Source organism: Apiospora marii (genome assembly GCF_038362585.1).
Source record: "Apiospora marii strain CBS 49790 chromosome Unknown utg000003l_segment0_segment0, whole genome shotgun sequence".
Taxonomy (NCBI): domain Eukaryota; kingdom Fungi; phylum Ascomycota; class Sordariomycetes; order Amphisphaeriales; family Apiosporaceae; genus Apiospora; species Apiospora marii.
In genome coordinates this window covers 2,744,111-2,771,934 of record NW_027117374.1, presented here as the reverse complement: position 1 = coordinate 2,771,934, position 27,824 = coordinate 2,744,111, and the positions used below count along the sequence as shown (strand labels likewise).

Here is a 27,824-nt window from a genome sequence, read left to right as displayed (position 1 = left end):
TATAAGCAACCGACACTCAATATCCCAAATTGAAACGCGGTTTTATCCTCTAAGTATATAAGTAGTAATACCGATGCTGCGGCAGTTCACATGACCCAGCATGCGAAACGGCATAATGTCAAGCCACTATTCGGTACTCAACGTCGCGCCTTTGAACAGAAACTTCACCGCACCAGTCCCCAAAAGATTCCGCATAGATTCAATTTTGAACCAACACTACAGGGTGATGTACCAGCCCTCCGCATCCTCGCGACCGGTGGGTAAAGGGGCATGGAGATCGCCGTCGAGCTTCGCGTCTCCGTACTCGATCGTCGCACCAGTGCCGCTCGATCCCAACCCATGGAGCAGCAGTCCGAGCAGCATAGAGATCATGCGCTCGCCAAACTTGTTGGCCGCGGGGCACAAGTGAGGGGCGAGACCGAAGGGCATGTACGCATCCTTCTGTTCTTGCGTCAAGCCCTGTGCCATGCGTGGGAGGAAGAAGTCGTGCGCGTTGTGGCCCCAGATGGAGGGATCGCGATGGAGGGATTCAATGTCTGCGGCGATGACTTTGAAGCATGCTGCGTACTCGTCTTGATAGAGGGGGAGGCGACCCGGTGGATTCGCTTGGTTGGCGGGTAAAGCCGCAGGGCTTCCTGTGGGAAGTCGTTAGCGTCCTGCAAGCTCACCCCAGAGAGGGGGTAACAGTTGAAGCGGTATATACTCGATCTCACCTTAGATATCAGCAACATCGTAGACTCTTCATCGCTTCCCGTGCCCAAGTGACTCGGCAAATCGGTAAGGATGCCCCTGGTTAGAAATTCCGTCTTCACCCGGGGGCTAATATCTGAACCAATACCCCTGAAGGCAATGTGCACATAAGTCAAGAGCACAACTCGCCATAGTGTTTCAAAAGCTGGCAGGATGATGTTGAGCGGATTGCTCTGCTCCTCAAGGCCTGAAAGGTCGTATAACTGTCCATTGATAGGGAGCATCTGGCGTATCTTGGTAACAAGAAGGTCCTGTTCACGCTCCGAAACAGGTACTGAAGCGTCCTTGGACTGCATCCATAGACGGTTGATATCGTCGGTAGCGCTCCGGGCTGCTTCGAGATCGACGCTCTCTACTCCTGGGAAAAGGAAATGCAATACCACGACAAAGCACAGGATTCGAACAGTTGAGGTCAAATGCAGACGTTGTTCTTGGGTCCCGAGCTGGTGTTCCGGACCGGATGACATATAGCGCTGTAATGTGTCTTGTCCAAGCAGCAAGAGTTGTCGCCATTCTTCATTGTCTGCGTTGACTCGATTTATTAGACTTGTGGCATAGCGGGCAAACCTCTTGTAAACCAAGGGATCAGTGGTGGTGAATGCATTCTTGATGCCAAAGGCAGCAACGAGTCTGCGGTTGGGTAAAGCTCTTATTAGCAGCCTCTCTCCTAGAGTACGGACATTGAACTGTCGGAAGTTGACTATATTCCTAGCGACGTGGATTTTATGAAACGAGCGGTGATACAAGATCCTAGGGAGTAGAGAATGGCCGTGGTGCAATAGGATGAGGATGAGGGGAATGAGCAGGATGACAGTCCACATGTTGACGTTAAAGGAGGTCTTGATGGAGTATGATTATGATGGCCAAAGCGCGGAAGGTCTGGCAAGGAGACACAGCAAGTCCAAATTGGTCTTCAGTACATACTAGTGATAATTGGCTTTGTGATCGACTCTTGCTAGAACCCCGAGGGTCGAGGGTCAGGAAATATATGTCTCGGGTGATCTCCGATGCGTATCCTCTTCGTGTCTATTCCGTTTGCACTTCTGTGTTATGGTCAGGCTTTCTCAGGATGCAGGAATTGACGACACACCAGTCGTGTCTTCATGCGTCGTCCCGTAGCGCTCCACACGTACTGTTACGAGACGACCAGATATTATATCACTGCAAACGGCGAAAGTGATGAACATTCATTCATAAGATCATGGGGCGTTCCAAAATGGTTGAATTGTGTCCAAGAAAAGCAATAGCTTTGGGATTTTGAGGCGCAAGTCAATCCTGATGTTCCATGTCGAGATCTTCCAGATACTACTGAAATTGTTTATATTGAAGTATTTCATCAAGATACTACCAGTCATATACCGATGGACTCTCGCTCATCGCCTGTGGTCTGCGTTGTTGACGCTGGGGTTCTCGGTTACGTCGTGGGACCGCAGTCAGCCTCAAATACAGCACCCTGTTCAGGGTTTATGAGACGAAACTGGCACCATCGGGATGGGCAAACAAATTCAATTCATTTAACAGGCACAAATCTTGTGTGCATATCCCCGGGTGCTGGCTGGATCGCTGTGCTGCGCTTGAATGGGGTGGAAAAGGAAGGGGGAAGCACCCGCCCGCTCTCATGGACAAAATGGGTATCGAACCCCTGAGAATCCGCTAGAATCAAACGGCCTAGGATGTCGGAGTCATCAAAAATGACCGAAAATCCTGCTCCTGCATATGTAGCAAAGCGAGAAAGGTGACAGAAGATTCTCGCAATCATTTTCAGTAGGCCGCAGCAGCAGCAAGATGAAGCGGATTTGAATCAACTTGAAACTTCGAATACGGTGGACATTGCTGTCCTGATCTACCGCCGTTTGCTTGTCCAACGCCAGACGGAAGCCCATCATGAAATTCTGCAAGGCTAAGGTGGGAGGCCCCCCGCCAAGAGCAAGATTGCCTTGGGAAACCCCAACCAGAAGCCCCAATCGGGAGATCTGATGGCTTGTATCGACTCGTAAAAGCGGATGACAGGTTACTGTGTTGCTGATGGAGTCTTTCGGAACGGTGGAAGGGTCATCAGGCAGGTGCTCAGGGGTAACTACTCTAGGTGCCATTCACTAGGTTGGGGGAGTACATGCAATATTGTCTCCTGAACAATGGGTGTTTTTTAGTACTAATGATAGCACAACATGCCATCCATCAAACCTTTGAAAACTGATCTCTGCCCATGAATGGAATAATTTTCTTTGCGAGATGGTCGTCCGGCATGAGGATCCCTTTTCGGTCGAATAATCGCTGTGATTTATTCATGATAATCAATGTCGAAGAATGGATAACGGTGGTTATTCAATTGTCTGCCTGTAGACTGCCTCATTAAGAGTAATAGTGACGGTCTGATGAATGTCATAGTAGAACAGCTTGATGATACTCCAAGATTCAGCATCGGCATGAGGTTAAAATAATACCATTAGCATGAACGAAACGCTGTCAACTCAGCTCACATTATTGGAAAGACCTTTCTTGATAAGCAAATGATGCGTCATTCCAGCATAGTATGTTGTCAGGCTGAAAACCACGACGATCAACAAAACCTTCGAGTTCAGTCCTAGTCCCACTAGACCTATATTGTATAAATACAGTGTTCTTACCTCAAAAAACCTTGCCTTACAAATTCCCAGTTGCCTATAGAACACTAAACACCATGACAAAACCCCAGAAACTCGAGATCTCCATTAAACTGGAACTTCCTCTGCCCCTCAAGGCAGAGAATATCCAAAGGGCGCACATTTCGATACTACCTGTTCCCCACAACACCAGCAGCCGTCCGCCCCTGCCCAACCAAGCCCCGTCCTTTGTCAATCCCATTGGGGAGTCTGTTTGCCCCTTTCTGACCAACGGGAGCGGAGAAGGGTCATGCACTCGCTACACACACTACCACCAAGGCCCCTTACCCGAAGGCCGCGGCCGCGCCAGCTACCATGACCGCTGCACCGCCAGCGGCTGCGACTACTACGGCCGCTGCCCCAAGAGCAAGAGTCGGAGCCGGTCCGAGTCGCCGCAACCGAGCGTCGCCAGCGGCTCCGCGTCTTCTGAATCCACCTACAAGGGCTGCCCCAGCCCCGACTCGGGAGACGACCAGGATAGTACCAGGGGGTTCAAGACACCTCCGGACAAACAAAGGGGGAGTGACCGGGGTTCTTCATAGATGCTCACAGAATTGGTCAAGGAAACGTTGAAAGGACCTCGCTCGAATTTTGTGTCGTAGCAAACAACACAGAAACTACTCGACTGCCTGTGGATAAGCAGATGATAGTTTACCGAAACATATCCCTCAAAGCCAAATGCTACGCATCAGTCTGTCCTCGGCAAACGGATGTGAGACATTCTCGATTGTTCCTCTCTTCCCCCTTTTTTGAAAGTGACGCAGATTCTACAATGTTCGCAATCCTAGGAGAGAACGATCTGTTTATGGACGAATCGCGCCGTTTTCTCATCGCCTGAGACATCCGGTCAAAAGAAAAGTTATTCAAAACGGCGATGGAAACGCATTTGAGAGGCTATAAAACCCAGCGAGGTCTCCGTAGGAGCCTCCTGATCCCCCAGCACCGCCGTCGTCCCCCAAAATGGCATCCCCATTCGTTCACACTCCTTTCCCTGCCCCTCGCTGCACCAGCGACCATACGTCGTCGTCGTCAGACAAAGCGGCCAAAAAGAAGAAGAAGCTGCTTGCCATGGAGCCGCCCACGAGCGCCCGTGGTCCCCCGGATCGCGTGCTCTTCGGTAACCCCCATCCCGGACCCATGCAGAATCTCGACAAGAACCGGAAGTTCGAGGAGTGGAAAAGGGACGTGGCAAGATGGGAGATCGAGGAGCGGTGGGAGCGGGAGAGACCCAAGGACGTTATCCAATGGCGTGAAATCAAGTACTAGCGAAGAGAGGTAGGTCTTGGTGTTATTAATCCTGCTCACAAGTCTAGGTGCTGGGTAGGAAAGTTTAGATACAATGTCTCATGTTCCATGCCAATGAACACTCCGGTATACTCAAAATGAAGCAATGACTCTATATAGGGCGTGAAATCTTGAAAAAATATCATAAAGTAATAAGGCATCATGTCGTGATGGGTCGTATCCCAGTGATCCTTATGGCCCCCTTGGCGTCCATAGCCCATCGACTGCCTACCCTGCAGGAGGCTTCTGCCCGTACACGACCACCAGGAGGATGTAATACTGATTATTCCGATCCGTAATCTCCAGCCGGACCTTGTTGGCCAGCTCCTCGTACTCCAGGTCCGACATGCCGTTGCGGAGGAAGATGGGCTTCGCCACCTGGAGGTCGCCCGTGCGGACCTTGGCCAGGTTGTAGCTGCCGACCAGCTTGAGTTTGGGGTTTGAGGGCCACGGGCTCATGGGGATCGGGACGAGCTGCTCCTGCACGTTGACGAAGCCAACCTCCTCGAGCCACTGCTTGTACTTGCGCGGGCACTGCAGGTCCCGCCCGAGCTTGGCCATGGTGTCGAGGAACGTCGTCACGTAGTGGTGCCAGACCGAGCCCTCGGCGGTGCCGCCGTGCCGCATCGGCTCCACGGACTGGTCGACGTACTCGATCCAGCCGCCGGGGTTCACTGCGTATGTAATGCGGTTAGCTGGGTGCATGTCGCGTTTCCCAATGCAAGATCGGCCTCAGCGTTTTGCGCCGTTCAGACTTATACTGTAGTCTCGAGGGGGCACACCCACGGTTCTCAAATGCGTGGCGCATTATTGTCCGATGGTCTCTGAAGCACGTCACCACGTAGCGAAGATGTACATAATCGAATTTGTGGTCTTGTGGTTCCTTGCATGTCAGCCACGGGGTCAGAGTTGTATCCAATCGTGCATGAGTGAGACGACCCAAACGTTCGGTACAGTGGGGGTTGGTTACTGTTTAGGGTAACCGACAGCTTGCTTGTTTGCTTGCTAAGAGCGTACCCCAATGATAACCACCGAAACATCGAGCTAAAACGGAGCAAGGGATAGGGAGAAAAAGAAAAGGAAAAATAAACACTCACCGTAAGTCCAAGGATCTTCCGAGTCCTCGCGAACGAACCTGCAGTTGGGCACCGTAGCCTCCATGTCGGGCTGGATCAGGCTCAGGTCGGTGCCAATGACCTGGCAGTCGGGGTTCTCGGTGGCATAGTCGAGCGCCCAAATGCCCGTGCCCGTCGCGACGTCGAGGACGTACTTGGGGTCCTGCACGGGCGCGACGCTGAGCTGCTTGTCGAGCAGGATGGACGTCATCTCGTGCTGGAAGTCGAGGCGGTCCTGCTCGTCGGCGTCGTTGGGCAGGTAGTACGTGTCCTCGCGGTAGGCCTGGTACGTCCGGCCGCCGACGCCCACCTGTGAGGCCGGGTCCGAGATGGACGAGTTCGTCACCTCGCGGGGGCTGTCAAACAGTGCTGCAGGGTCCATGGCTGCTGGCGGGCTGGGCTGGGCTGGCTGGCTGGCGCGCGCTTTCTCTCTCTAGATCGAACAATCAATCAATGGGTGCAACGAGTCAAAGTGAGTAGTTTGTTCGTGGCGCTGCTGAAGTGAAAGCGCAAACAAAAAAGAGGCGTTCCTGGTCACACCGCAGAAGCGGCAGCGCACACGCAGACGTGTCGGAGCATAAGTATATCTCACATGCAGGTTCAATTACCCCGCTGCATCACACCTACAGAAACTGTGCCGCTTGGGTGCGCATCACCCTGGGCGTCTTGGTAACAATGAGGTAGTTAGGTAACCCGTTCCCGTAACAATAAATATGCATTGTCGTCTGTCAAGCTGGAGTACATGTTCGTGGCCTGCGAATCAATTCTAGTTGCGTGTGGAAGCCAGCGCATTGTCTCGGCCGTTTTACCATTTTTGGTGTATGAAGTCTCTCACGCTTTCAATGTTGGGATGACACAGGTCAAAAAAAATCATAACCTAATTTGTAGGTTACAAGGTGTCGGCAGATTCACCCGGCTGCCGACTTCGTCACCTCCGCCAGGGAGGAAGTCCGCTCTACTGGATCTTAAGCCAGGCTGATGTGTCCTCTCTTGTTGATGTATCTCTGCTTGTACCAGATGCTCGCGCCCTCCAACGACTGGAACAGGGCTAATGCGTACTCAAAGATGACGACAGTGAGCCAGATGTTGCGGACCCAGGCCTGCACATGAAGCTGGCCGTCGATGCACATGATGCAGTCGACGGTCTTGTCGCCCGCCGCGAGCATGAAGCCCAGGACCAGCGTGGCCAGCACGACGTCCACAAAGGCCAGGAACAGCTTGGCCGTGAGGGGTGCGAAGAGGCCGTCGCCGCTCTCGTCCTGGTCGCCGTACGAGAGCAGGGCGCGGCCCCGCACCGTGACCTTGACGGGGAAGGGCAGGCCGCCGGCCAGGCGCTGCAGGTGGGGGTGCACGGCGACGGCGACGACGCAGACGACGTTCCAGGCCACGACGGTCCAGCAGACGGCGAAGGCGGCGCGGACGTCGGAGAAGCGGTAGAAGGCGCCGATGTAGGAGTGGCCGTTGAGCAGGGCGAAGACGCCGAAGACGAGCAGGACGGCGCGCAGGATGGGCACCAGCTGGAGGCGCGGGGCTAGTTCCGACGACGCCATCGTATCGTACTTAGGTATCGTCTCGTACCGTTGGTTGGTGCGGGTGGATCTGGCTGATGGTGACTGGGGAATCCGGGGTGGGTGGTCTGGTCTAACGTTTAGGGCGGTTCTCTCAGTCCAATGAATAGATGTACAACGTAGATAATAATAGAGTTTTCGATTGAGATATTCCAAGTATGGGATGTTTGTCTTCAGTTCCTGTGTAATTTGCGCGTGACGAACCTGAGACTCCCGCTTCTACTTCAATGGATGGGATAATACATGACGTAACTTGCCGACGCGCGTTTTATGGTGGCATCGCATGGCGAGGTGCCTGTAAACCCCTCATTCGCATGTCCCAGTGCAGTTTCAAGTTTGCATCCTCGACGTCGCAACCAATGGTTAGTCAGCTTCGGTTGGGGTGTGACCCCGACCACAATCGGACAGGATTGACACAATTGACACCTCCGATCAGGGCCATTCAGTCGGGTTCCTCGTCGAAAGCTTGAGTCGTGCGATGAGCGCTGCGTTTCGAAACGTCCTCAGAGTGACATCGCTTGGCAGACGCTCCAACGGGACCATCCCGCATCTGACAGGCCACTATGCGAGAAACCGAAACCCTTTGGCCCAACCACAGGCCTCAACGACGCCTCCGGAATAGACCGCTCTGGGCCTTGACGGGATCCGAGAACGCCGTAAATACCCTTTTCCCAGGTTGAAGGTTCATGAATATGTTTGGATCGCGAGAGACCAGGGCTCGCCGTTTCATTATGCGCACTAACCTCACGGCTCAATTCCAGTCGCGGCATGTTCAGTTTTGGGGAATACATTGTACCAGGCCCTCAGAAGAGGCCCATCTCGGGTTGGCTATAAATACTATATATGAGGCCTCTCCGTCCTGGTTGAATGTCATTTGTGGAGTTGTGTAGATCAACCATCGCCATGAGACGAACACATACCATATTCACGCTTTTCTGTGCGCCACTGACACAGGTCTACTGCAAGCTTGTGGAATTTACAGGGCAGCACGATGGCCAGTTTTCACATTTCACCTCATCTACTGGTTCATTCTGCCCCTGGCACCGAGACACCCTGAGTCTGACACCAGAATGGGCGGCGACTGAACGTTCTCCGCTAGAGCTTGTCTCCGGGTCTTGTATCGGGAATCTATCCCAGGAGGTCTGCATCTACTCCAATCCAAGCTTCGGCAACGGTCAAGGGATTGCTTTCTTGACCAGCCCCAAGCGGGCAGCCCGGCTCGCACAGTCAACTTCATTGACAGACCCAATGATCCACAGCCAGACCGAACGGTTGAACCTGGCCACCAATCCGAAATGGGAGGTGCGAGCGATCCCCGGGAAGGGCATGGGTGTAATCGCTACGGGCCATCTCGGTCTGGGTGACCATGTGATGAGCGCAACCCCGGCAGTGGTCCAGGATAACCGGATCTTCGAGCTGCCCGAAGACCAAGCAACCACGCTGAGACTCCAGGCAGTCGAACGACTTCCGCCCGTTCTGAGGACGGCATTCCTGAAGTTGACTACTCACGACGATGTTGCTTCCCTGTCGGAGCGAGTCGAGAAGATTCTCGACGTCAACTCGTTTGAACTTGACATGGTTGGGGATGTCCAAGATGACGAGGGCGAGAAAAGCTGGCTTGCCGTCTTCCCTGATAGTGAGTACTTCCGCATACGAGTACGGACCATAGCATGGACTGACCAAGACTCGATAGTTTCGCGGCTAAACCATGCATGCCGGCCAAACGCCCAATACTACTTCGATCCTCGTACCATGACTCAGCATGTATACGCGGTGAGAGACATCTACCCCGGAGAAGAGATCACGGTCTCGTATATCAAGTAGGCCACCCAGTGCCCGTGTTCAAGGAATGACGAATTGACCCAAGCATAGCGCATTCCAAACATATCGGCGGCGACAGAAGAAGATCGAGAGCATGTGGCACTTCGGATGTACTTGCGAATTTTGCTCCAGGAACCGCCATCAGATCAAGGCGTCTGATGAGCGCATCCTGCAGATCCAAAAGCTCATCAAGGAGTTCCAAGACCGTTCGCGGCACTCCAAAGCCACGCCGCAGGCCGCCGAGCTGCTGGTCTCGCTGTATCACCAGGAAAAGCTGTGGTACGCTCTCTACGAGGCGTACACGATGGCAGCCCTGGAGTACAGCTTCGTCGGCGAGGCGCGCCTGGCCACCAAGTACGCGAGACTGGCCATTGAGCACGGTATCGCGAGCGCCGGTCCTGAGGATGAGAACGTAGAGATGATGGGGAAGTTGGCGAGAGACCCGCGGAACCATTGGAGTTGGATGTACCGGATTGACATACAATCATCGAGTCTTTAGCCTCGGATTTAATCAGCGTATCGAGATACCATCAAATAATTTCCACTATCCTGGCCTTTCCACGCCATACATGCGAAAGAGAAAGTACAGTGAAGGAACACGATTGTGCGTTTGATTGGAGGCTACCTATCTACTTTTCTTCTCGAGACTCTATGCCGCGAGGAACTCCTCGACCTTGGCGGCGAACTGGTCCGGGTCCTGGACGGGGGCGAAGTGACTGACGTTGGTCAAAGTGACGCGCTGGCTCCCGGCGATCCAGCTATTGAGCAGCGCCGGCTCCGCCAGGACGACAGCCTCCTCGTACTGTCCGTCGGCGATGGTGACCTTGGCCCCGAGCTTGATCTTGGCAAAGTCCGCCTCGGTCCAGTTGGGCTGCCCCCCCTCCAACGTCTCGACCGCGGCCGCGAACGCCTTGAGGTCCCCCTGCGGCTGCAGCGCCGCGTACTCCTTGGTCGCGCGCCCGATGAAGGCCGCGTACGTCGCGCTCGACGAGAAGGTCGAGTTGGTCGACTGCGGGTTGTGGCCGCCGCCGAAGGCGAAGGCCCGGTCCACGAGCGTGCTGTTGTTGCTGTCCATCAGCGCCGCGAACGTGCCGATGGCCATGTCGCTCCAGCCCACCCACGCCGCCTTGGGGATGTTCAGCGTCTCGAGCAGGGCCGCGGCGTCGCTCGCGTACAGTTCGTACGTGAAGGGCGTGCTGTCCATGGTGCTGCGGCCGTGGCCGCGCGTGTCCATGACGATGACGTGGTGCTTGGCCATGAGGGTCTTGACTACGTCGCCTGTAGAACGAGCCCACTGGGTTAGCGTTGCGGATGTATGGGATTTTGGGGATGGACAGCTTGCTTACCGTAGTAGTCCGAGTTGCCGAAGCCGCCGTGCAACATCAGGACCGGGACTTGGCCGTCGACGGCAGTGCCGAACTCGGCGTGCCAGATCTTGACGCCATTGATGTCAGACAGGGTTCCGGCGGGGCTCCCCGGCAGCTGGGGCGTTGGGGGCAGGGTTTCCCAGATCGGGGCAGTTTGCGCCGCGGCCACGGCTGCGAGGCACGAGATGGCGCTGGAGTAGATGGTAGAGCGCATCGTGAAGGAGTTGAATTTGGATTTGAAGGGCGGGCTCTGAAAAGAGAGTGTATTGTAGTTGGATGATGCCGCGACTTCAATTGATGAAAGGAATGTAGTGAATGTGATACTGGAAAGACGCAGTGAGTTGGAGAACTCGAAGACAGAAGACAGGAACTTCTCGAATCTTATATGCGCATCTTTCCTACTACGTGAGGCTGTACATGGTTCTCAACACCATGGAAACAAGCACATGGTTATGGGCGGAGCATTGAATAACACGGGGGCTTGGAAAGTAAGTCGGGGGTGTGCGGCTGCTGCCGAGTCATGCCCTCCAGGGGGGGCCTGCCTGTCAATTTTGGGATGGAAACTCAAACCTCAATTCTTCATCTAATAATATCCGGGGTCTAGAATCATTTCCATGAGATGATCAGCTAAGAAAAAGACAACATATCCCATGTCGCTGGTCCCGGTAGATCCCGCGTTTCTGAGCTTACCAAGTTGCAGCACGTCAAATCATGCACGAAGTGACAGCACCAGAAGAATCATTGTCAGGATCGCGACTTGCCAATGGCACCATCTAAACAGCCAAACTTTCATCAATTCCTCAACACTTTGAACAACGGCCGATGGAACAACTAGGTTTTTATTTGATCATAATTCCCAATCTCCATCGTTTATTTCAGTGTCCATTTTCTTTGATTATACCACTAGACGGTGTACGAGCGTTGCAGCATAAGACTGGTTATTCCACAGTCCTAACGGAAGTAGTGTCGTTGCCCGCTAGACCAGCTTTGCCCACGCCAATATGACGGCATCGTTAAGCTATCAGCTGACCCCTATATTACTTTAGCTTATCGCATGTTAAATACGCACGAGCCACCCGTTAAGCTAGTAGTGACAGGCGTTAAGCTTCCTACCTATACTTAATATATGTAGGTATATAGAGTAGTATATAGAGAGATACGAAATTATATAGCACCCGAAATATAAGTTTATATACCAGAACCCGATACCTAACCAACCCTGACCCTATTCTAGCCCTATCCTAACCCTAACCATTAACCCTAACCACTCTAACCTTAACCGGTTACCTATGCTCAATATATGCTAGTATATGCTAGGTATATACCCCTTTTCTAGGGCTCTCTAGGGCTCTCTAGGGCTCTCCAGGGCTCTCCAGGGCTCTCTCCAGGACTCTCTCCAGGGCTCTCTCCAGGGCTCTCTCTAGGGTATATTTTCAGTATATGCTCAGTATAGGTAGTAAGCTCAACGCCTGTCACTACTGGCTTGGCGGGTGGCTCGTGCGTATTTGACATGCGATGAGCTAAAGTGATATGGGGGTCAGCTGAAACCCGGGCATCGTTCACATCGAGCCAGCTCAACCCAAAGACGCGTTATCAATAGCAACGCATTATCAGGTCGCCTAGCCGCATTGTCATCATTGCTGACAAACCCCGTTCTTGAAAGGAATTGGGGGTAAGACGGTAATCAGTTCAACCCGATGCACCCCCGAATGATTCTACCCAACTCTGGCCTTGACTTTCACGCAGGAGAAACAGATCCGCAGAGACATTTCCTGTGTACATTGCACTTTCCTTGGCTTGCCCGTACCAGCCAACAACTTCTTTTCCCGTTGCGACATCCAATACAATCACCTATTCTACCATATATCACACTGGCGGATTCGTCTCTGAGGATCCTATCCACAGATTGCATGAGTTCTGATCCGCGACAATGACGTCGTCCACCAGTGCCTTGACTATAGAATTGGCGCCAATGTCAGACCGTGGGCTCGTGTCTAGCAGCACCGGGAAGGCAGGTATCCCGTCAATGCCACCAAATGCGGCCACAGGACACCCTGATGCGGCAAGAGTTTCAGCAACACAGAGTGTAGCCGCCGGAGACATCCCCACCAAGACCTCCAAGGTCCGGGGCATCACGGTCATCGCGACGCTCGCCGGCATCAGCTTCCTCAACACCATGGGCTCCGGGATCCTGGTGTCCGCGATCCCGCAGATCGCGCGCGACGTGGACCTGCAGCGGGGCCTCGAGCTCTGGCCCGCGGCCGTCTACGCGCTCGCCGCGGGGTGCCTGTTGCTCATCTTCGGCGCGCTGGCCGACAGCGTCGTGGGCGCCAAGCCCATGTGGGTGGCCGGCAGCTACCTCTTCTGCGCCTTCACGGTGGCGCTGGGGTTCGCGCGGACGGGCGGCCAGCTCATTGCGCTGCGGACGCTGCTGGGCGCCTCCATCGCCATGTGCCTGCCGACGGCTGTCGGGCTCATCACCCTGACCTTCCCCCACAAGGGCACCTGGCGCAACGTCGCCTTCGCCATGAACGGCATGGGCCAGCCGCTCGGCTTCGCGCTGGGGCTCGTGCTCGGTGGCGTCTTCACCGACACCATCGGCTGGCGCTGGGCGTACTTTATGATGGCCGGCATCAACTTCGTCCTGTCGACGGCGTCTATCTGGTCACTGCCCCACAAGCCGGTGCGGACGGGTCAGACGTTGATGGCGCGCCTCGTCGAGATCGACTGGGTCGGCGCCATCATGCTCAGCGCCGCGCTGGGCCTGCTCATGTACGTCCTGGCGATGACGACGTCGTCTTACCTCAGCATCGGCTACGCTCAGAACGCTGCGCTCCTGGCTGTATCGCTGGCGCTGCTGATTGCCTTCCCGTTCTGGATGCACTGGCAGACTCTCAAAGGGCGGCCGGCCCTGATCCCGAACCGGCTCTGGCGTAATGCGACGTTTACGTCGGTCTGTATTAACGTGTTCTTCGGCTGGGCGGCATTGAATGGTCTGGAGTACTTCACTACCCTCTAGTAAGTTCAATATGTGCGGCCCGGAGGGGCGAATGATGCGTGCACAGGTGTACTAATAAGTCCCTCCAGCTTTCAAGAAATAGAGGGTCTTAGTGCGCTGCAGAGCTCACTACGGTTCATCCCCCATCCGATCTTAGGGGCGCTCACCAATATCGCGACAGCGTATTTGATCTCTCGCGTGGAAGTGCGAACCTTGACAACTTTCTCGGCAGTGATTACGGTGATTCCCCCAATTCTCATGGCGACCATAAACGTAGGCGAGAACTACTGGTTTGCCCCCTTCTGGGCACTGCTGCTATCACCTATGAACCCTGACGGCAAGTTCATTTTCCCCGGCTGTTGCCCTCCCCCCTACAGACCCAGCAATGCTAATATATCAATAGTGCTATTTACCGCATCCAACCTCGTCATTTCGGAGGCATTTCCTCCAGAGCTCCAGTCGCTGGCCGGCGGTGTGTTCAATGAAGTCGCCCAATTTGGCAACAGCGTTGGGCTCGCCGTGACCGCGGCAATCGCAGCTTCCGTCACGGATCATTCACGCTCTGCTGACAGCAAGGCGGCACTCATGGAGGGGTACCGCGCGGCGTTCTGGACCATCTTCGCCGCCACGGGGTTGGTGGTGTTCGTCTCCTACTTTGGGTTTAGGAAAGGCGGCTCCGTCGGCAAGAAAAACGAGTAGGCGATAATCTTGGCCAGCACGCTTTTAATCTTGGGGTTTTTCAAGTCTGTCAAGTGATAATGAATTCGTGGCAGCCAATTGCCGAATCACGAAGTCTCCCACTTGAGATGCCAGCTCTAAGAGAACGGGAATCCGCGCCAAATTGACTTGGAATGAAAGCCAGTTCTTTTATTTCCTTTAATTCGCATTGACCTGAATCTGCCTTCAAATTGGAACAACGCTCTATTCTCAGTCACTACCCTCTCCCATCATCGCCGTTTTCTACCAGAAGCATTGCGACGGGGGAAAGCCTCCTCCAGCTCCGCGTCGCTCGGGGCCACATGGCTGATTCGCCGACTCCACTCCTGCTCGGCCTTGGTCCCATCCCGCCACTGGTAATACACCATGACGACGAAGACGACGGAGGTCAGCGGGACCGAGACGGCGAGGTAGATCCACCAACGGCTGTTGACAACAAAGACGCCGTCATCCGAGGTGGAGAAGAAGCCCATGCCGAAAAGGCCGCTGACGAAGGACCCGGGCAGGAAGATGGTGGAGAGCACCTGGATGATGCGCAGCGACGCGTTGTCCTGGTTCGAGGCCTGCGCGATGCCGATGTTGAGCTCGCTGTCGCGCTGGTTCGTCATTGCGTAGCACTCGTCGATCCCGATCTTGCTGCGCTCCAGGTACAGGTTCGAGTACGTGCGCAGGAGGCTGACTTCGCTGAGCATCTGGCTGAAGATGTCGTCCAGGGCGGTATGGGTATCCTGCCCTTCTTCCATGTCTTCGTCGGTGGGGGAATGCTTCCGGTCGGTGTCGCTGAACCACTTGCTTTGCGACTTGAGGTGCTCGGCGCTGGCCTGCAAAATGTCATAGTCAGTCGAGACTTGGTAGATCTGCCGCGACAGCGCCAGAAAGGCCCGCGAACGTTCGGCGTAATCGTTTGGGGTCTGGAGTTCTGAGGCTTTGTTTTCCTATTGCCTCATGTTAAGCAAAATCCTGGGAACTCCAATTGACGGGGCGGTTATGAAACAGACTCACCAAGTTGTATAATGGACCTGACATATGCGATAAGAAGTCCCAGGTGGATAATATGGCTTTGTCCATGACGAATGCGTGAACTGACATGGGATGCTCCAAAAGCTTGAGGCCCGCCTCTCCCAGAAAGGTGTTGGTGAAGGCCTGCTTGATATCGCGGGGACAGCGCAAGATCATGTACGTTATTGTTGCGCCACCCTGTCCTTCTTTCCCCGGCCGTTGACAATAATCAGCCCAGACGCATAACCTCTGCCAGTATGCATATTGACGGGTGAGTTCAACGATATGATTGACATTTTTATAATTGAGGCTTGAGCCGTCCCGCCTTAGAACGGCGGTATACCACATTTCGTGCCTGCTGGACCCGTCACTGCGGCGTCGAATCTCGCGACCAGGCATGTGCTGCCTGCCCAGGTTGTCGATGAAACGCGGATTGATATCGAATGACTCCACCGCCTGTCTGAAGATGGGTTCGGTAACGGGCAGCATGTCGGGCTGCTCGGGTAAGGCATCGATGAACAGCACCCTCAGCGGCGCCTTAGTGTCCGACTTGAGCCAGTTATCGATTTCATTGTCGCACAAGCGCTCATGAAAAACACCACCCTTTCCCTCATGAACCTCGAAGACGTCAGCGACCGAAGTCTTGGAGAAGTGACTGCCGCCTCCACCATAGTCGTTCAGATAGGCCTTCTCCGCGGTGTCGTATTACAGCAACCTGCTGAGAGTAGTTGGCAGGGGGGCCGACATGCGCGACTGCGCCGTTCGCTTGGGACTTTGGTCGACCCTGCTGCTCTGTGAGCGCAACGACATTGTTCAGCAGATGCAACTGCGAAGGTGCATGTTGTTAAGGGCCCCCCAGTAACAAAGGGTGGGAATGCGCCATCTTCGTATTATCCTATACCAAGACCAGCTGTCAAGCGTTCTCCTCTCTGTTGCTAAAAGTCATCCACGGGACGAAAGGTAGCTTGAGAGTGCAGTCCTCAAGGATTCATTTGGGCATGATCTTCGTAGCGTCATTGGCGTCGATGCTAGTGCATGTATAAACCAATTGTATTGTGAGCAATCAATCCTCCATGCGCGGGAATGGAGCACCGATGCGCCCTAAGAACCCAGGCCGCTTCAGCTGGGACTGGGGCTGGGACACACCGAGTCCTGGACGCCTGCCTACCTATCTGTCCAATCCCACACTGAAGTAACTCCCACTGTCAAAGAACCTCTCATTTCTCATTCCAGCCTTGCCATTCCGATGGCCGGGATGTCAGAACGAGTCAAGCTGAATCAAGGGGTCACTGCCAGCTCAGGCGGCAGTATCGCCACCACCATTATCTATGTAGATGACAAGCCCTACCTTCTCCACGCTGAACCCGTGACCACTCTAAGACCAGCGCTCCAAGATTGTGGCTTTTTAGCGGCGACATACTTTGACGACGATACCATCTTATCAGATGACACCCTCAATAAGTTTGAAGCACGGCTCGAGGCAGACGATGTATGGTCTCAAGGGTTTCTGTCACGTAGGCTTTACTAGGAAAAGACCAATTGATATCTCGGAACGTTGACTTTGTTTCTAGTCATTATTCACCCATCCGGTAACGCATCAGAGACTACGACAGTCCAGACGAGGTTTCCAGAAGCCTCGAGCTTCCCTGTCCCAAGAGGCCTGCGCATTACTCCTGGCCCCTATGTGCTCCATACCAGCACCGGTGATTTGTACGCAGTATCAAGACTTTTCATTGACCAAAACAATTCCTTCGTTCGAGGCGTTGCGCCAACCCGAACTAGTGAGCCGCTCCGGTGGCTCGATGCCTCCGACGTAAGTACATCTTACACCATGGACCCTGGCATGGCCCAACCACTTACCTCAACCAACATAGTTGATACCAGTCCCTTCAAGGCTCTATTACAACGACGCGACCAATGAGAAACCGCTTTCGGGCCTTCGCTTTGGCGTCAAGGACAATATAGACACGGAAGGCCTTCAGACGGGCAACGGCAGCAAGGACTACCGCGATCTGTACCCGCCAAGAGAGACGACGGCACCATGCATTCAGCGCCTCCTGGCCGCAGGGGCTGTCATGGTTGGCAAGCTCCGATGCACTCAGTGGTGCGATGGCCAGGACCCCCTGGAACGGTGCGTATACTTATCAGCCCTAATACGCCTTCCTTCAATCGGCATGGGCTCGAAGCACTGAGCTCGAAGCACTGACAAGGAGTCTGCAGATTCGAGGAGGTCACGCCCACCAATGCCAGAGGCGACGGGTGGCAGAAACCTTCCTCTTCCAGTTCGGGCTCCGCCTCCGCATGCGCCAGCTACTCTTGGCTCGACTTCACGGTCGGCACTGACACCGGAGGCTCGATCCGGCATCCGGCAGGTGTCAACGGCCTCTTTGGGATTCGGCCATCTCTGGGGACCATTGAATCCTCCTTGTCGCTTGTCTGTTGCCGTGAGTTTGACACCGTCGGGGTGTTTGCGCGTTCCGCCTCCGTGGCAAGCGCTGTGAGTAAAGCTATGATGAGTGGTATCGATGACAGCCGGGGTGAAGCCCACAAGAGGTTGGCGGGTAAGGGAAGTAGACGAAGGAAGTTCAAGTTGTTTTATGCCATCGAACCTCCCTCAGAGCCCATGAGCCAAACGCCGAAGTTCTTTCCCCATCCCGACAGCACTAACCCTGAGAACCAAACCCCTGCGGCTGCCATATTTGAAAACTTCGTCGCCAGACTGGAATCCCACCTAACCGTTCAACGTCAAGGACTCAATCTATACGACTACTGGCGCGCCACCCGCCCTGATCCCAGGAGCACCCACCAGGACCTCGCCAAGTACACGGGCAAGATGTACCCCAACCTAGTCTACGGGGCCATGGCGCGTGATGTCATCCAGCCTTTCGTGGCCGAGTTCCAGCGCGCCAATCCGGAAAGGGGACATCCATACATCGAGCCTACGACCAAGGCCAGGCTCGAGTACGGCGCTGGGGTCTCGGACGAGGAGATGCGGCGCTCTCGCGAAGTGTTGGACGTTTTCGCACAGTGGGTGAATAACGTGCTCCTACCGGCACCCACCCTTACTGCTTTGGAAGAGGCGAATGCGGAGGATGGAGCTGGCGAGGGCGAAACCAACGAAGAGGGTGCGACAATTCCACTACTGGTCTACCCCCAGGCCTGGGGACAACCGCAGTATCGCGACGAGGCCACACCGTCAAGGCAAGAGGCCGACGGCAGCAAAAAGCTGTTCTGGGATGGCTTTTCGGTGTACTCGCTCAGCTACGGCTCCGGCTGCCCTGATTACGTCTTACCCCTCGGCGAAGTGGAGTTCACCTCCCGGATTACCGGGGCGAATGGGCACCTGCCGGTTGCGATATCCATGTTGGCGCCCAAGGGCATGGATGACGCGCTGCTGGGGTTGATGCAGGAGTTGGAGGAGGTCGGCATTCTGAGGCAGGTTGCGGCTGGGAATAAATTATCATTGTAATGGCGAGAGCGCTGGTGCCTGGAAACCTGTTACTGTAAATGTACAGTGTACAGACTAGAGATCATTTGACCGGCATTAGCGTGATGCTTCACCTACGGGAAACGATGCTTAGTTGAACTAGTATAGGTATTCATCCCATTGGAGAGGATACCGAAGAAAAGGTTACCGATTTAATATATGTGGACAAAATCATCTTTTGCGGGAGCATCCGAATCAAACGGCCTTTGCCGCTGTCGGCTCAATCCGCATGTTCCGAAGGCCCTGAAAAAAACGCCTAGATAAAATTATCTCTTATCTCCCAGATGACGTCCGCAGTTCTGTCTCCCTCCTCCCGATCGTCGGTGTCACACTCCATCGTTCCACGGGCAGTGAGCCATCCATTTGCCCCGAACTCCTCAAGTGCATTGCCGACTAGCAATGCAACATCGCCGTTCCCGAGCTTGATGGGATAGTCGTAATGGCACTTGCGGCCATCGTCGCACATCTTGGTCGAGACGAACAAGTGGCAGGATCCTCTGGCTTCCACGTCCATGTCGTCGTTGTCCTGGAAGTACGCGAGGGAGTAGTTCTGGGGTTGGCCCAGCAAGGCGAGGGAGAGCTTCTCGCAATCCGCCGTCGATGCAAGTGGCTTCCCCTGCTTGGGGGTGTATCCGTATCCCTGCATCGTATACTTTCTGCAGTTCTGCAGGGAGTTTGAATCGAGAGAGACGGTATCGATCGTATGTATGTCGGCCGGCGGCTGTGTTGCGTTGATAGGGTGGGCACTGACTGCCGTGGCGGCGAGCAGGGCTCCCAGAAGAATGGTCTGACGCATGTTTCCTGATTGCCAAGTCAGCATATGTTGTATCATGACCAGAATAGACCGTTTTCATACCAATGGTATCAGGGTCTCGTTTCACTGTTTTCGTGTATGTTGGTATTACTTAAAAGGCAGGAAAAGTGTTGAGGTACAGGAAGAAGAGTTCTGGCATGTCGACATTGCATTGAGGGAACTGAGCAGACTTATATATATTCACTCATTCTAGGGCTGCTATTAAGAGTTTCCAGTTACATTGGAGATCTACCAGGTCTTTCTCCTGAACTATATGCTCTGTTGTCACATTGGCGTTGGATGAGTAGCAACAATCACTGCCCTTATTGAGGGTACCATGGTCGGTCCGAACTTGTATATGAGCTCAATCAAACTAACAACCTGGTGATCCGGATGACGGTGAAACTCTAGTCTATTTCTACTAACCAATGAACATGTTTTGAGAGTCTGTCTATGTCTTTGTCTATGCCCTTTTCTAGAGCAGTGGCGCAATTATGCCACATCTAGTCGAAGCTTTTCTTGATATCCGCAACAAGAACCTTGTTATCCACCAATGTGGCCTTTTCAGTACCAGTGACACCAGGATGGGGTGTTCGCTCCAACGTCCAAACGTCCGTAACACCCAGGCTCTCAAGAAACTCGAGGCCTCTCTTGTAGTTTGTTGCTACTTGGGCGATCCCGTGGCTGTCGTCCGACATGGTGAACTTGCCACCCAACTTCAGGAACTCCTAAGGGGAAAAGTCAGTATCTGCCTCCCACACATGGAAGAACCGGACAGCTCTTGTTCAACGCACCTCTGCAATGGTCCGGCACGGATAGGGCTCGGCCAGACCTTTTCTCAGCGCACTCGTGTTGCACTCCAGCCAGCCGCCATAGCCAGCAACGAACTGCAAGTTGCGGACAATCTTCTCCCACACTGATGCCCACTGTCGAACGTCACGATCGGGGTCTTGGCTCATCAGCCGGCACAGGTCGAAGTGACCAACGACACGTGGCTTCAGCGCCTGCAGCATCTCGTACTGCTGGTCGTAGTAGCGCTCGTAGAGCTTCTCCTCCGTTCCGCCCGCGGATTCCACAGCCTTCTGGTAGTACGGTGAGTCATAGTCAATCGGTACAGCGTTGACGTGGTGGAGGGAGCCCATGAAGTAGTCAATGCAGGGCTCAGCTGCGAGAGACTTGATGAGAGGACCGTATGATGGCCGCAACCACTCTCCCTCGAAGCCGATCAGGATATGAATCTGCGAGGCGTAGGCGGCTTGCAGACGCTGGGCTTCCTTGATGTAGGCCTCGTGGCGGAGAGCCAGGACGGCCAGGGATTGCTCGGGGTCATCCAACTGTGGAAATATTAGCTACAGCACCCTAGCTACTAACGGGGCAGAATATAGTCACCTCTTCAGGGTATAGATCTGCGAGCTCTGTTCGTGGCATATGCTCAGTCAGACCTATTGTCTTGTAGCCTACGCTGATGGCATGCTTGATCACCTCCTCAAGCTGATCCTTGGCGTGGCCTGGGCAGAATTGGCCCGAATGGGAGTGCATAGTGAACGCCATTGCGACTTTCGTATCTGTTCACAATCTTGAGGTGTTCACGACAACAGAGGTATAGATGAGGATGGTGGTGAATGGTGGGTAACAGTTAGGTGAGGGGCGGTGGGGCTTGGACGTAGAAGAGAACTAGAGATAGTAATTCTAGGATAGCAAACAAGTTCTATAATTGTATGAAAGGTCGAAACGAAATATATTTACACATGGGTTCGGAGGTAGTTGGTTTGCTTGTTTTAGGATCTCTGGTGAATTTGTTTTCAAATTGAGCTAGATATTACTTTTTCTCTAATTAGATTTGCTGGGCATTGGCAATGTTGAACCCAACCAAGATGCTACACAGTCAGATCAACGGATCTTTATCGGAGGTAGGTGCCAATCGATAAAGCTGCCATCGTCACCGTGCTGTCTCAAATTCTGCATATGGTGCAGAGCTGAAAGCAACAGCTCAAGCCTGGAAGGAGTTTGGGCAAGTTGACCCTCAAAGATCTGCATCAACACCTGTGGAATCCATTGCCTCGGAAATCAGCTCTGTTAGGTACTACATTTCAACCACGAACAGAGACTGGATGACATCCATTGTTGATTGCTTAGAGCTTTGATAGGCATTGCCCCTCCCCCGCACCAGCATTCAGCTGAAGGCACAATCACTTATCCTTGGTCAGAAGTTATGTAGGTTAGCTGGGCGGGATCCACTCTTCGCCGGCCCACCCACTGAAGCAGCGTTGTATGTAGGAGGTAGCTCAGCAGCCAGCAGCCTAGCTGTTGCGTTGCCCCCACTAAAAAAAGAATTGAAGCCAGGGCCGAAGCTCTTGTGCTTCCAACACGCATCAGCATCGCGCCTTTATCATCCTTGTCGGGATTTGCGAGCAGAATTTCGTCACTTTTCGCGTGATTGACCAATCAAAACACCACCTCAGAAAAATCGATCCGGACCAACTTCTGCAGCCTTGTAGCTGAGTTACGTTTAAGTTGCAGTGCTCAGGCTACCGGCGTTACTATTGACGCCTCTGCCTTTCTTTTTGGATTCCTGGGAACCCGACCCAATCATTACCAAACCCGAATGTTGCCCGGCCTTCGACGAGAGTTGCTGTGACACACCGCAACCCAGGCTGCCATCGAATCCTCACCAATCGTACCAAATCCAACCTTGGTTCACCATGACCTAGAAGAGCAGCCAGCACATCCTCATAATCAAACACCAATCATGTTATTCGCCGAGGAAGATGCGCCGCATCTCAAATCATGGATAGTAAAGCGACTTGCTAATACGTAAGTTTCCCGTCTGCCGACTTCTTTATCTGCTCAAGTTCAAACTAACCCGAGACTTGTTTCTTCCAGCTCCGATGCCGATTCAGATGTCCTCGCCGATTATGTTCTAGCACTGTTGCGACACGATGGCGACGCCCAGGGGATTCGACAGGTTTTCGAGGAGGAAATACCCGATTTCCTCAGAGAGGATTCCGCTGCCTTCACCGACGATGTTTTCCAGGCCGTCCAGTACAAATCTTACCTTCCTGGGGCACCGCCTGCTCCTCCCGCCCCTCACAGTGTAGCCCCGCCGGCTTCCCAAATACCCCAAGGCCCCTCCGCCCAACAGTTCTCTCTGCCGGGCCAAGGCGCCTTTGCAGACTTCCAGCATACTCCTTACGCCGACACACCATCTGCGTTTCCCGGGTCCACTTTGCGCGGCGGCAAGAAACGCTCGTACCGGGATCTGGATGCGCCGGACACCCAACAGATGAGCTGGGGCGCATACGGCGCAAATCCTTACATGCAGGGCCCGCAGCCGCCTTATAAGCAGGCGCGAAGAGGCGGACCGCAGGCCGTACGTGGTGGGAGGTTTGACGATCCGTATGCGTCGCGAGGTCGCGGCGGTTACGGAGCATTTCCTGGCCCTTCGGGTCAACATGGGCCCTCTTTCACAGCGCCGGACGACGCCTACAACCCCAACCAGCCGTTCCCTGCTGCTCCTTCTGCAGGTATGCCTCAGCTGGATGCTAACACTATTATGGAAAACATACGTCAACTGCAAGAGCTTGGGGCGCAAATGGGAATACAGATGCCGCAAGCTCCTCAGCTGCCACGACCAGTCTACTCAGGCACTGCTGCCACCCCCAAGCACCCACCCCGAAGGCGCGCTCCATGTCGGGACTATGAGACGAAAGGATTTTGCTCTAGAGGAAACAAGTGCATGTTTGAGCACGGTACAGGGTCAGGTTTCGTGCCAGCATTCAAACCTCCGCCGTCCGGGGCTGGAGAAGAATACGATCCCAACAATGCGACGCTGGCTTTGCCTTTTGAGACCCATGGCCAGTTTATGCAACAAATCGAGCCGTTTGCCCCGCACATGCCTCCGAACAACCGTCGCGACTCTAAGAAACCCCGACGCAAAGCAGGCCGGCCGGACTTCGCGGCAGAAGGTCCTGTCAATGACAAGACCAAGACTCAGATCGTGGTGGAAAACATACCCGAGGAAAACTATACCGAAGACGCGGTCCGTGAGTTCTTTGGCCAATTTGGCACCATCGAAGAAGTCGAATTCCGTCCGGCGCAGAAGCGCATAGCTATCATCAAGTTTGATAGCTGGGATTCAGCCAACGGCGCGTGGAAGTCTCCAAAGGTGGTTTTCGACAATCGCTTTGTCAAGGTCTATTGGTTCAAGGATGAGTCTCACCTCCCTACTGCCAAACATGCGAATGGTCCCAGGAATGGCGCAAACCATTCCACAAATGGCGAACATGCTGCCCCTGAGCCCGAATTTGACATGGAAGAGTTCAAGCGGAAGCAGGATGAAGCGCAAAAAGCGCACACTTTGAAGGCCCAGTTGAAAGAAAAGGTTGAGCGTGAGAAGCAAGAGATCGAACTGAAGCGCAAGGAGCTATTGGCGCGCCACGAAGAGGAGAAGCGCAAACTCCAGGCTAGGCTGGCTGCCAGTGGTGTCAAGGAAGCGTCACTGTCCCCCGTCCTCCACACGAGCTCTGTCGCCGCCTCGGACGGTGGTAAACCTGCAACCCAAGCGGAAGCTTTGCGTGCCAAGTTGGCCGAGCTCGAGGCGGAGGCGAACTCTCTTGGACTAGACCCCAATGCAGCGCAAGATGAGACCCCTATGTGGGCCACGCGGGGTCGGGGTAGAGGACGGCCTTACAGAGGACGCGGCGCCTTCCCTCCCCGGGGTTCTCGTGGCGGTTATAGCTATCGGGGCAGGGGTGGTATGGGAGGTGATGTACACTCCGCGTATGCTGCCTACTCGCTGGATAACCGGCCAAAGATTGTGGCCTTAACTGGCGTAGACTTCACCGAGCCGGCCAAGGACGAAGCTCTACGCCACTACCTTCTTGTGAGTGCTATCGCTCATATGTGTGCAATTGCTATACTAACATCATATAGGGTATTGGCGAATTTACGGCCATTCACAGCGACCAGAACAAAACCCACGTTACGTTCAAGGACCGCAAGACGGCCGAGCAGTTCTACAATGGCGTGACAGCCAACAAGAACATCCCTCAGGTAGATGGTACAGTCGAGCTGTCTTGGGCCACTTCAGCACCCAAAGCCTCTGCGGCGGATGGTGACGTCGCCATGGCTAACGAGATGGACGACGACCAGCCTGCTACGAAGCCTACAGCGGAGAATGACGATGCCGGTGGCTTTGGGGGCGCCGTGGAAGACCAGGGAGATCAAGGCGACATGGACTACGAAGCGGGCGACTGGGATCTTTCGTAATTGGCATCGCCCAATTGTATTGTACAATGTTGATATGTATAGGCTTTAGCGTTAAGAAGAGGTAGGGTAGCATTGACCGACGACCAAAGATACCACAATTTGCAGTTTAGGAGCCTCTTCACACCTGTCACTTGGAGGATGGATAACTAGAGCTCTTGGGTTTATACGATAGGGCTTGGCCTTTTCCGGACGTGTTCCGAGCCGCATTCTCCTCATAACGTCAATCAAGCCCAGCTGTGTCCGTCCACTGGAATAGCCAAGCTGACCATTTTGCCAACGTTGTTTCCAAGACATACGCTGGCATGTTTCTCGGGAAGGCATCTCGCCCAGCCGCTTCGGGCTTGTCCCATAATCGTGGCATTTCCTATGGAGCGAACCCGTCGTCTCTGGTTAGGCCAGTTTCCCCAACAGCTTGGCCGACATTGGTTGCTGGGTGAATTCCCGGCCACTCCCCTAGGGTGGTGTTCCGGTGCAGCCAACGTTCCCAAGCAGCGCCGAGGTGTTTGGCAAGCTTATTTCGCCCATGTATGCATCCACTGCTATACTACGGCGGTGTAGGGGAGTCTCACCCCGAGTCATGAAGCGCCGCTATCAAGCGTGCTTTCCCGATCCCACGTTGTCATGGGCTTCCAGCGCCAAGGACCTGAGGCCTCGGCCGGTCTTGGCTCTTTAGAGCAGTCTTGGCGGGACAATGGCTCGGGTCGAGTCCGCCCTCCCGTCTTGCGGGACATGTCCGAGGAGACGGCCCGCTCTGGGTAGTATCACCGGCGGCCTCAGTCCGAAACCTACCAACCCAAACCAAAAGCGAGGTCATTTGCCGATTCTTGAGCGCCGCAGATCTTGGCCACCCAGGGTGCTTCTTGGTATTGGGTTCGAGGCTCCCTGGTTGCCCACATTCCAGCCATGCGAGTGGCTGTCGCTCCTGAAAGCTCCTCCCTTGGCGTGACGACTTCCTGGGAATCTGGGGATGATGGAGTTCAACCTACCCCAGAAAACCATATTTCGTCGGGATGGAGTATGCGGGGAAACTGGGGTAAACATTCCTTTTCATGGCGGATGCCTGGCCAGCCGCATGCGAGGTAAGGGCGTGAGATGGGTATCAGTGGTCGCCATGGACATACAAATAGGAGCTATGGTCTCCCCATGATTCTGTTCAAGCTACTTGACTTTGCGGTATCGACTTTGACACCGAATTCATAGGCAGGTAGACTACTCTCAGTTTAGTCAGAATGTCTCTGTCGCGAAAGTCGTCGATGGCCTCCAAGGCCGAAAACTTCGAGATTGAGGAGGTCCCATCGCGGGATGCGATGCTGGAGAAGTACACACTGCTCAAAGACAAGACCGAAGATGAGCTGAAAGCCGTGGAGAAGTCCCTGGTCCGGAAGCTGGACTGGAAGTTCCTTCCCATGGTCACGGCCATGTTGCTGATGAAGTGAGTAGAAGCCCTCCCTGCCTCCCCTTACCCACCGAGACGCCCCAATACCCCCTTGAGCATCATACTGACTGCACGCCTCTTCACAGCTACCTGGACCGCATCAACGTATCCAATGCCCGCCTCGCCGGCATGCAACGCGACTGCCACATGACAGACGTCCAGTGGTCGGCGGGCATCTCCCTGTTCTACGTGGGCTACATCATCTCGCAGGTACCGGCCAACATCATGGTGGCCAAGGGAAAGCCCCAGTACCTGATGCCCTGCTTCATGCTGGCCTGGTCGGCCGTGACCATCTCCATGACGGCGCTCAACTCGGCCTGGGGCTTCATGCTCTGCCGGTTCCTCGTGGGCGTGACCGAGGGGCCCTTCATCCCCGCCGTCTCGCTCATGACCTTGTCCTGGTACACAAGAGCGAGTCGCCGCTGCGCATGAGCATCTGGCACGCCGGCAACGTCGTCTCCAACGTCATCTCGGGCCTGCTCGCCGCCGCCGTCCTGCAGAACATGGACGGCATCCGGGGGCTCGCGTCGTGGCGCTGGTTCGTGCTCATCGAGGGCGCCGTCAGTATCGCGGTCGGGCTCGCCGCTTTCTGGTTCATGCCCAACTTCCCCTCGTCCACGGGCACCTACTTCATGTCCGCCGAGGAGGCCGAGATGGCTCAGTACCGTCAGGAGGTCAACGCCGGCGGTGTTTCCGAGGACGACGAGGGAGGGCACTGGGAGGGCGTCCGGCTGGCGCTCAAGGAGCCGTTCACCTGGCTCTTTGCTTCGAGCCACTTTTTCATCATCATTGGACAGTCGTTCAAGGACTTCCTACCATCGGTAAGCTCTTTCAGTCTTTTGGATGCTGGACAGCATTCCTTTTCATCTGCACCCAACTAACACCGTATACAGATCATGAACACATTCGGCTTCTCCAAGACCAACACCTACCTCCTCCAAGCCCCGCCGTACGTCTTCGCCTACCTGCTGACCATCGGCATCTCGTGGTCGAGCGGCCGCCGCCTGGAGCACTGCTGGCACATGGTTGGCTCCATGGCGCTGTGTCTCGTGGGGGCCGTCATCATGACCTCGACGCTGTCGCTGGGCCCGCGGTACTTTAGTCTGTTCCTCTTATGCGGCGGCCCCTTCGTCGCCCTCAACCTGCAGATCTCCTGGGAGACGGCGGTGGTGCCGCGCCCGCGCACGAAGCGGGCCGCCCTCATCGCTATCGCCAACTGCGTCAGCAGTGTCAGCCACTGGTTCACGCCCTACTTCTTCCTGCGCAGCCAGAAGCCCCGCTACCAGACCGGCGGCGGCGTTATTGTGGCGGGGTGCGGGCTCGCGATCTTGTCGTGCATCGTGACGAGGTGGTGGTGCGTGAAGAAGAACAAGGAGATTGAGAAGAGGGAGAACGAGACGGGCGAGACCAGCACATGGAGCTTTGTCACTTGAGACGGAGTGGGATAAACTCAGACGGGAATCGACTGTATCGCTAGGTGTACTCTACATCGTGCCTAAATGAAGATGCAAGTGTCAATAATGCATTGGAGGCTGGCGTCTTATCAAGGCAGCAGATGAGAGGGAACGGAACTTGGAATT

At 54.6% G+C, this 27,824-nt stretch overlaps 14 protein-coding genes across 14 annotated transcripts; 7 read left to right on the top strand and 7 right to left on the bottom strand.

The window, feature by feature from the left end:
• Nucleotides 1-216: 216 nt before the first annotated feature.
• Nucleotides 217-1,571, bottom strand: PG985_004384 (uncharacterized protein; the record flags this gene model as incomplete). Its single annotated transcript, XM_066824153.1, has 2 exons — nt 217-635; nt 839-1,571. The coding sequence occupies 2 exons, from the start codon at nt 1,569-1,571 to the stop codon at nt 217-219; spliced, it is 1,152 nt and encodes a 383-aa protein (XP_066687313.1).
• Nucleotides 1,572-3,430: 1,859 nt separating this feature from the next.
• On the top strand, nt 3,431-3,934 carry PG985_004383 (uncharacterized protein; the record flags this gene model as incomplete). Its single annotated transcript, XM_066824152.1, has 1 exon — nt 3,431-3,934. One exon carries the CDS (start codon nt 3,431-3,433, stop codon nt 3,932-3,934), a length of 504 nt encoding a protein of 167 aa, XP_066687312.1.
• Nucleotides 3,935-4,352: 418 nt separating this feature from the next.
• On the top strand, nt 4,353-4,658 carry PG985_004382 (uncharacterized protein; the record flags this gene model as incomplete). Its single annotated transcript, XM_066824151.1, has 1 exon — nt 4,353-4,658. The coding sequence occupies one exon, from the start codon at nt 4,353-4,355 to the stop codon at nt 4,656-4,658; it is 306 nt and encodes a 101-aa protein (XP_066687311.1).
• A 246-nt stretch (nt 4,659-4,904) lies between these two features.
• On the bottom strand, nt 4,905-6,173 carry PG985_004381 (methyltransferase domain-containing protein; the record flags this gene model as incomplete). Its single annotated transcript, XM_066824150.1, has 2 exons — nt 4,905-5,371; nt 5,774-6,173. The coding sequence occupies 2 exons, from the start codon at nt 6,171-6,173 to the stop codon at nt 4,905-4,907; spliced, it is 867 nt and encodes a 288-aa protein (XP_066687310.1).
• A 583-nt stretch (nt 6,174-6,756) lies between these two features.
• On the bottom strand, nt 6,757-7,341 carry PG985_004380 (uncharacterized protein; the record flags this gene model as incomplete). Its single annotated transcript, XM_066824149.1, has 1 exon — nt 6,757-7,341. The coding sequence occupies one exon, from the start codon at nt 7,339-7,341 to the stop codon at nt 6,757-6,759; it is 585 nt and encodes a 194-aa protein (XP_066687309.1).
• A 921-nt stretch (nt 7,342-8,262) lies between these two features.
• PG985_004379 (uncharacterized protein) lies at nt 8,263-9,679 on the top strand (the record flags this gene model as incomplete). Its single annotated transcript, XM_066824148.1, has 2 exons — nt 8,263-9,179; nt 9,313-9,679. 2 exons carry the CDS (start codon nt 8,263-8,265, stop codon nt 9,677-9,679), a joined length of 1,284 nt encoding a protein of 427 aa, XP_066687308.1.
• Nucleotides 9,680-9,829: 150 nt separating this feature from the next.
• On the bottom strand, nt 9,830-10,761 carry PG985_004378 (uncharacterized protein; the record flags this gene model as incomplete). Its single annotated transcript, XM_066824147.1, has 2 exons — nt 9,830-10,458; nt 10,527-10,761. The coding sequence occupies 2 exons, from the start codon at nt 10,759-10,761 to the stop codon at nt 9,830-9,832; spliced, it is 864 nt and encodes a 287-aa protein (XP_066687307.1).
• A 1,716-nt stretch (nt 10,762-12,477) lies between these two features.
• Nucleotides 12,478-14,244, top strand: PG985_004377 (major facilitator superfamily domain-containing protein; the record flags this gene model as incomplete). The annotated part of the gene is made up of 2 exons (XM_066824146.1): nt 12,478-13,565; nt 13,635-14,244. 2 exons carry the CDS (start codon nt 12,478-12,480, stop codon nt 14,242-14,244), a joined length of 1,698 nt encoding a protein of 565 aa, XP_066687306.1.
• A 248-nt stretch (nt 14,245-14,492) lies between these two features.
• On the bottom strand, nt 14,493-16,071 carry PG985_004376 (uncharacterized protein; the record flags this gene model as incomplete). Its single annotated transcript, XM_066824145.1, has 3 exons — nt 14,493-15,197; nt 15,265-15,951; nt 16,045-16,071. 3 exons carry the CDS (start codon nt 16,069-16,071, stop codon nt 14,493-14,495), a joined length of 1,419 nt encoding a protein of 472 aa, XP_066687305.1.
• A 445-nt stretch (nt 16,072-16,516) lies between these two features.
• PG985_004375 (uncharacterized protein) lies at nt 16,517-18,730 on the top strand (the record flags this gene model as incomplete). Its single annotated transcript, XM_066824144.1, has 4 exons — nt 16,517-16,775; nt 16,833-17,074; nt 17,136-17,392; nt 17,482-18,730. 4 exons carry the CDS (start codon nt 16,517-16,519, stop codon nt 18,728-18,730), a joined length of 2,007 nt encoding a protein of 668 aa, XP_066687304.1.
• Nucleotides 18,731-19,004: 274 nt separating this feature from the next.
• On the bottom strand, nt 19,005-19,544 carry PG985_004374 (uncharacterized protein; the record flags this gene model as incomplete). The annotated part of the gene is made up of 1 exon (XM_066824143.1): nt 19,005-19,544. One exon carries the CDS (start codon nt 19,542-19,544, stop codon nt 19,005-19,007), a length of 540 nt encoding a protein of 179 aa, XP_066687303.1.
• A 500-nt stretch (nt 19,545-20,044) lies between these two features.
• PG985_004373 (histidinol-phosphatase) lies at nt 20,045-21,092 on the bottom strand (the record flags this gene model as incomplete). Its single annotated transcript, XM_066824142.1, has 3 exons — nt 20,045-20,269; nt 20,336-20,875; nt 20,931-21,092. 3 exons carry the CDS (start codon nt 21,090-21,092, stop codon nt 20,045-20,047), a joined length of 927 nt encoding a protein of 308 aa, XP_066687302.1.
• Nucleotides 21,093-22,290: 1,198 nt separating this feature from the next.
• On the top strand, nt 22,291-24,809 carry PG985_004372 (uncharacterized protein; the record flags this gene model as incomplete). Its single annotated transcript, XM_066824141.1, has 3 exons — nt 22,291-22,355; nt 22,425-24,423; nt 24,474-24,809. 3 exons carry the CDS (start codon nt 22,291-22,293, stop codon nt 24,807-24,809), a joined length of 2,400 nt encoding a protein of 799 aa, XP_066687301.1.
• A 1,229-nt stretch (nt 24,810-26,038) lies between these two features.
• PG985_004371 (transporter) lies at nt 26,039-27,677 on the top strand (the record flags this gene model as incomplete). Its single annotated transcript, XM_066824140.1, has 4 exons — nt 26,039-26,241; nt 26,331-26,622; nt 26,655-27,065; nt 27,138-27,677. 4 exons carry the CDS (start codon nt 26,039-26,041, stop codon nt 27,675-27,677), a joined length of 1,446 nt encoding a protein of 481 aa, XP_066687300.1.
• Between the last annotated feature and the right edge of the window lie 147 nt (nt 27,678-27,824).